This window comes from Cryptotermes secundus, unplaced genomic scaffold, assembly GCF_002891405.2.
Source record: "Cryptotermes secundus unplaced genomic scaffold, Csec_1.0 scaffold162, whole genome shotgun sequence".
In the NCBI taxonomy this organism is placed as follows: Eukaryota; Metazoa; Arthropoda; class Insecta; order Blattodea; family Kalotermitidae; genus Cryptotermes; species Cryptotermes secundus.
In genome coordinates this window covers 228,684-236,498 of record NW_019739943.1, presented here as the reverse complement: position 1 = coordinate 236,498, position 7,815 = coordinate 228,684, and the positions used below count along the sequence as shown (strand labels likewise).

Below are 7,815 nucleotides of genomic sequence, written 5' to 3'. Positions count from 1 at the left end.
GGTATAGAGACTGGTAGAATATCATAGAGGGAAGCACAATGGACCAATACTGGTCTAAGTGCATGGGGAAACCCACCCTCTCCAATAACTAACTAACTAACTAACAGCCTGAGCTATGTCACGGCCACCTACAGATGTTAACTCACGGATATACACAACAGCTGATCGTTGTCACAACTACCGACTGTGTAAAAAAAGATTACGAAATTGAAGAAGTGGCCATGGCCCAACAAGGGGCTGAAGAGCCATTCATGGTTGAAATGAATGAAGAATATGTCAGAGTTCATAGTTCTTTTTTCTAAGGTAGAAAATTTTGGCAGAAGTCATTTGAGGCAAATTTTTATTAAGTGATGTGGGACATGAAGATAATTGTCTTCTGGGATTTCACTCTTTATAATCTGATAGGTGTTGCCTCTATGTTCACGGCAAAAGTATTAGAAGTACCTACAATATTATATGGAGTCATAATTTTGTAGAAACTTACCAGACTACACGGTGTCATAACCCAGAACAGTGATACATCTTCATAGTTACTGCCATCACAAACTTAACTCACAGGTATTTAAAAATTATGCCACTAAAATAGCAATTATTCCATGAACATTAAGCGGTGTATGTAATGATAGCAATTCCTAACTCGACACTGTAGTCGTTGTTTATGTCTAGTTATTTTGTGTAGCTCTACTTTGTTTGTTATCCACATGTTTTATTTTATGATGTGTGCTACTGTGTTCAATTCGAAACTTCGTGCATATGTAGTAGCATTGCAAGTTCGCTATCTCAAATACAGGCTTATCCATCAGCGTTAAGCTCTCGTTTATAGCGAGTGATTGGTCTAGTGGTCAGAGTTCCTGGCTACGGGTCCAGAGGTCCGGGTTCGATTCCTGGCTCTACCAGATTTTCTGAGTAGTGTGTTTGGAACGGGGTCCACTCAGCCTCATGAGGATAATTGAGGAGCTATTTGAAGGTAACAGCGGCTCCGGTCTATAAAACCGAGATTAACGGCCTTGGGAATCCGTTACGCTGACCACACGGCACCCTCTATCCGCTAAAGTTGGCACTTACTTCGCCGACAAGCGGCGGTCGCTCGTTCGGTATAGTTCACTTGCGGACTACAGGCCACGGCGTTTTCGTTTGTTTGAACAAGGCAGACACCCATACGTTACAGGCTCAGTGTTAACGTTAGGCCGCGCCATAGCTCAGGCTATTAGTTGATGGTTTCCCACCGCGGCGACCTGAGTTCGAGCCGAGGTCTGGTCATGTGGGATTTGTGGTGGAATAAGTGTTACTGCTGTAGGTTTTCTCCGTGTACTTTGATTTCCCCCGCCAATTCTCATCCCAGCAAATGCTCCATAGTCATCTGTAGTCCGGGATGGTACAATAAGCGAAACAGTGGCCGCAGTACAAGAACAAAACAAACTCCATGGCCTGTAGTCCGCAAGTGAACTATACCGACGGAGCGACCGCCTCTTATTGGCGAAATTAGTGCCAAGTTTAGCGGATAGAGGCTGTCGCGTGGTGGGCGCAACGGATCCCCAGGGCCGTTAATTTCGGTTTTCTAGACCGGAGCCGCTATTTTCTTGAAATAGCTCCTCAATTATCTTCACGAAGCTGAGTGGACCCCGTTCCAGACCCACTACTTCTCAGAAAATCCGGTAGCACCGGGATTCGAATCCGGGGCGTCTGGATCTGTAGCTAGGAACTCCGACCACTAGACCACAGAGGCGGTGCTCAATCTTGTGGTGTTTGGTGTTCACCGTTTACGCGCTCCGTTTCAGGATGAATGCATGATGGACCATGAAACAGATGGTGACGGTGCTATCAACCTATCTACGTCCCAGCGCCCTTCCGCAGCGACAACTCCCAACGGCAATGTTGAGTACGACGACCAAGATCAGGTGAGTACAGTGCCCCGTTTCTGGGGTCTCTGTTGTTCTCCTTACTAACAGTGCATTACTGCTGCTAGACACAGTGAGGGTTACTGGGTGGATTGAAAATTCGCGTTAGAATTGTTCCTATAACAAATTTTATGCGTTAGTCCTGCATCCAGAAAATAAAACATATTTCTTACAGAAAATTTGAAGGACATGAAAGTACCTCTCGAAGCATCTTGCTGTATTGTAACAGAGAAATATTCAATTGTCCTGTAGTATGTATTGAGGTCTTCCGAAGGTAGATACGTGATCCTACACGAATTCAGGCTTAATATCTTTTGTATTCTTCATGAAGAGGAACAGTGGTTCTCAACCTTTGTGAGACCGCTGCCCGGCGATTGAGAAACACTGCTGTGGAAAGTTCTACGAAGTCACTCCCAGAGCCCATTCTGGTATTCTTTGAAGCAGCTCCTAAATCAGACCACTGATGATGGTCAGAAATAAGTCTACCAAATAACATACAAATTTAATTGATGAGCAGCGGTGAAATTATCGTAATCTGGATGTTAAGTCACAGAAAGTATTTTCATCCCGGAATTTCCTTGAAGAAGGCATCGTATTTTAACTCTCCATGTTCTTGGTCTGATATTTGTACTCATATAAGTATATTTACTTGCTTATTTAGTGCCTTTCCATAACTTAAGCGGTTAGTCGCCGTCTTCACATCGCGGCTGCCCGGGTTCGAGCTCAGGACAGGTCATGTGGGATTTGTGGTGGACAAAGTGGCACTGGGGCACTCATCTAGCATCCGCGGCTGTTACAGTAGGCCAGTTAGTGGCACCAAGTGGACTCAGTCTCACCCACCCCAAGAAACTAAAAAAACTACATGCTTATTCTTGTAGTTTATTTAACGACACTCATAACGCGGAGAGTACAGTGTCGAATGATTAGTTGGTAGTGAGTAATGAATTAGCAAGGATCTGGAAGGAGACTATCGAGATCTAATTTTAGGCAGCGTGATTTATGGTACGTGAAATTAGCAATATTTGGGACAGAATTGTGCGTAACTTTTAAGCACCAACTCTGTAAGGGTTAAGGGAATCCAGGAGCGCGCCAACACAGGCTGAAGGGCCACGTATGCCCTTCCCAGCGTGACGCATTTCCGCGAAGGGATGGTACGTAGCTATGTCTCGAAGAATGGTCCAGGTACATACCTTGCAGGCGCCAAGTCCCTGCAAATAAATACTCAAATGCAGAGACTTAACAGTTTCTTGCTACAGCTGAATCTTAGAACCGGTTCTACCGCTTATTTCCATAACAGAATTCAAACAAACTTACTTTAACTGTGCGGTCCGTTTTCAAATTAAGTTCCTAGAAGCTCCGGTTAAGTTCAACTTCTCATAGTTTATTTAGTTTCCAGTCCTGTGAACTTTTAATCTGTTTACCGACAAAAAATTTGAGCCGATGTAGCTCAGTCGGTATAGCGACTGGCTATGGGTTAGACGACCAAGGGGTCGGTGTTTGAGTCCCGATAGTGTCAAGAATTTTCTCTTCTCCACGTCGTCCAGACCGGCTCTGGGGTCCACTCAACTTATTCAGTGGGTACCGGGGGTAAAGCGGCCGGGGCATGAAGCTGACCATTCACCTCCAGCTAGTCCCGACGTCAAGAAAATGTGGCTCTATAAATCCACTCCACCATACTCCTTCATGGCTTAGTGTTTANATATTTATATATTTATATCTACTCAAGAAATATGAAAACGGGACACGAACTCGCTGTTTAGAAACGTCTAAGTACATTCAGCATCGTGAATATGAGGGATATGAATAAATCAGTGCAGAATACTGCGCATGCGTACACTGAGTTTGTTGCTTCCGTTTGTGTGTGTGTGTGGCAGACGAAATGGGACGCGTAGTGTTCGCCTCTCCTTCTCGGGCACATAACGTAATTGCGGAAATTGGGGCGTCCGTTATTTACAAAAACAGCCTTATTTCGAAACACGAAACTGGCAGCGATCACATGGAAAGAAAGAAAAACAAACATTGCAACTTGGGCTGTACGCAGAGAACAAGAACCGTCTAAATCTCGCAGCGCATCGCAAGATGACTGCTGTCCCATGGGACGAGTCCCGCGAACCTCACGCACTAACGATCCATCCCTTTGGTCAATTACCTCGAATAGGGAACAGCAAAAAATGACAGTCCGCCGTCCTTATATTCTAGGTTTTTTAAGAACCTTTTTTTCCCCGGAAAGTTTAATAATTTGTATTTAATAATTTCACATGTTTCAGTGACTAAGACGCGAGTTTGGATTGGTTTATTGGATCTTCACTTGTCGTAACTACAATTAGTTCTTACACTCTCAAGATTACTGTAACTACAGCACATGTAACGTCACACACTAAGTCTTCTAATTCTTCTTCTGGCCACACTGCTGTTCCCTTGGAGCTTCGGAGCTCAAGTGAAGTCAATTCCCATTCCCGTATTCTCTCATATCCTCTCGGCACGGACCACGCACAGAAAACACAGATCTACTATTGCGTAGAGCAGACCACACAGAAAACAAGTCACGTGATAGCTATCTCGCCAGTCATTGGCTCGCTGACTGTTGCCTAGCAACGAGCTACGAACATTTGTCCAATCTCTTGTAACACTATTGTCTTAATATAAATGGATTATACAGATCTTAAATTTTTAAAATAAGGTGAGGTTCTTCCGTGATCGCAGCATGAAAATATTATATATCTATAGATCCTAACGAATTATCTATCTGTCTATATATCTCTCTATCTACCTATATATATATATATTGTCGCGTATNAGAAGGAATCCTTGGACGGGGGATCAGCCCGTCGCAAGGCCGCTACCTATGCATAGAACAACACAAACAGAATGAACGCACACAAACATCCTTGCCTTGAGTGCGATTCGAACCCACGATCCCGGCTTCCGAGCATGCCTCAGATCGCTCGGCTACTGTGACCGGCAGTGTATAAGAATAATATATAAGAATTCAGCGACGGGCTGGACTACCGAAGGGTCGGAGTTCGAGTCCCGGTAGGATAAAGATTTTTCTCTTCTTCACATCATTCAGACCAGATCTGGTGTCCACCCAACCTCCAACCTCTTTCCCCGGGGGTAGAGCGGCCGGGCGTGAAGCTGACAACTCACAAACTAGTACCGAGGTCAAATGTGTACCTATACATCCACTCCATAAGTCTGCATGGCGTAGTACTTAATTAATTAAGCCCAGGGACAACTTTGCCTCACCAGTCATTCGCTGGTGTACAGGCTGTGCTGTTGATGACATGGTTAAATGAATTGCAGATACAAATACACGTAGTTAAGAACGTTAAGAGTTTTCTGGTTTCTTACTGTTAAGTTCTGTGACGTGTGAGACATTGCAATTGTCTTTTAATATACGATGTGTTTCCCTAATTTCTGTCTGTTTGAAAATAGTAAGAAAAAAACAGTCGGGAACCATTTTATGGAATATGATTTCCACGTGTAAGCTTTCTCTTCTCTGGTCCAGAAAACCGAGATTAACAGCCGTGGGGATCTGTTGCGCTGACAACGCGACACCCTCTATCTGCTAGATTTGGCACTAACTTCGCCGACAAGTGGCGGTCGCTCGGTCGGTATAGTTCGCTTACGGACTACAGGNATTTGTGGTGGACAAAGTGGCGCTGGGGTAGGTTTTCTCAGAGTACTTCGGTTTCCCCTGCCAATCTTCATTCCACCAATTGCTCCACAATCACCCTCACCTATCATCTGGGGCTGGTACAATAGACGAGAAGTGGCCGCAGTACAAGGGACTTAGTCCCACCCCACTAGCAATAAAAATAACCTCTCTCTCTTTCTCGTAGTTCCGTGAGAAACTAATCGAAAGTGACATCTGACGTTCTCACGGCGGTGTTTATGAAGAGTTCTGGGATGTGACGCCACCATGATGTCCGTTGCATGTTAACTGACGTTTAGAAGTGCTACGTGGAGTAGCGCAGTCGGTATAGCGACTATCGACGGGCTGGACTACCGAGGGGTCGGAGTTCGAGTCCCGGTAGGATAAAGATTTTTCTCTTCTTCACATCGTTCAGACCAGATCTGATGTCCACCCAACCTCCAACCTCTTTCCCCGGGGGTAGAGCGGCCGGGCGTGAAGCTAACCACTCACCAACTGGTACCAAGGTCAAATCTGTGCCTATACATCCACTCCTCCATAAGTCTTCATGGAGTAGTGCTTAATTATTTAAGCACAGGGACAACTTTACCTCACCAGTCATTAACTGGTGTACAGGCTGTGCTGCTGATGGCATGGTTATATGAACTGCAGGTACAAATACAAGTAGTTAAGAACGTTACAGTTTTCTGGTTTTTTACTCTTAAGTTCTGTGACGTGTGAGACATTGCAATTGTCTTTTAATATACGATGTGTTTCCCTAATTTCTGTCTATTTGAAAATAGTAAGAAAAAAACAGTCGGGAACCATTTTATGGAATATAATTTCCACGTGTAAGCTTTCTCTTCTCTGGTCCAGAAAACCGAGATTAACGGCCGTGGGGATCTATTGCGCTGATAACGCGACACCCTCTATCTGCTAGATTTGGCACTAACTTCGCCGACAAGTGGCGGTCGCTCGGTCGGTATAGTTCGCTTGCGGACTACAGGCGACGGAGTTTCTTTAAGCTTCTCCTTCATGTAAAATGTTTCGCGTAGGAGCAGCAGTAAATGCCAATTCTTGAAACTTTTATCGATTGCTTCTTTTTCGACTGAGTGTTTTATTTAGCGGAAAATCTGTCATGAACCGTTTTTGGAGTTGAGTTTGGTTTTCTTTAGAGGGAACCAGGCAAGACACTGCTGTATCAAATGACAGAATTCTGTTTGCGTGCGTGAACGGAGTGCAGTAACTGAATAATAGAGATGCAAGTTGGGTGACCACTGTTTGAAAGACGTGGGGTAGGGGGAAGCTTTCTTGCTGGGGGTTCCTCAATAATGTAAACACCCACGGAGATTTTGATTAGGGCCTCAAGCTGACTACACAGGTAGTAGCTACTGCACGGTAACAAGTAGGATACAAGTCAAGACAAGAACAGGCCCGAAGCTCTACTTGCGTTTACTTGTCTCTGCGCCTTGTTTATAATTCACAGTGAGGACCAGACGCAGAACCGGCTCAACCCCAACCCCTTCTGATCAAGCAGATCTTTAGTTAGTATGGGCTGTGAATAAAGGAAGGGTAGTGTTGGAAAGGGGGTGTGCGAGAGAAATTGCAAGCGGATAGGCTGTCCTTTCCAATCAAGTTACCTCCCCTTTTTTTCCTATAGCGATCGCTCCCTTTTTTTCGTCTTAATTGAAAGATTTCTTGGAGCCAGATGGCTCCGATATAAAAAACTGGAAGAGATAATCCTTGTATTTTCTGTATGACGTTTGTTACTTGGAACAATAAAGTTAGTGGGAAGAATTCTCTTGCAGAGTCGAAAAAGGGGGGGGGGGNAAGACACTTTTTTTTTTCTTTTTTCTTTCTCTGCTGAGTTATTTTCCAAACTCATATTAAGTTTCGAGAGTTTCATTAATGATAGATGTCTTCGATGAAGTTTTCGAAAATTAAGATATTTGCACGCTCTTATAATTAGAAATGAAGCTAATTTTTCATCCTTTGTTTTCAGCACTTTTCTTCGCCTTTAATTAGAGGGTGACAAATGCCAGGTGGAATGGCGCACTGCTCTGATGTCGGAATTAAAAAGTGCTTTTAAAGATAATTTGATGTGAATTAGGTGACCTTCCTCTTATCCCCCGCCCCCGCCCCGCCTTATTTGTCATATTCTTTTGCAAACTTGGGTTGGCACGGAGTAGGATGGAGAAGCGGGCGCAGGGGGGGGAGAGTTGGCTTGTGGAAATGAGTGGAGACTGCCGAGGTGACAGTCCCAATCAGGGGTCGGGAATAGAC

At 44.5% G+C, this 7,815-nt stretch overlaps 1 protein-coding gene across 1 annotated transcript in view; it reads left to right on the top strand.

The window, feature by feature from the left end:
* Positions 1-7,815, top strand: part of LOC111872068 (forkhead box protein P1) — a 601,128-nt gene that overhangs the window by 378,289 nt on the left and 215,024 nt on the right. The window contains exon 3 of the mRNA XM_023865595.2: positions 1,779-1,898. Coding sequence (XP_023721363.1) covers positions 1,779-1,898 — 120 coding nt within the window. The remainder of the gene's footprint in view (positions 1-1,778; positions 1,899-7,815) is intronic.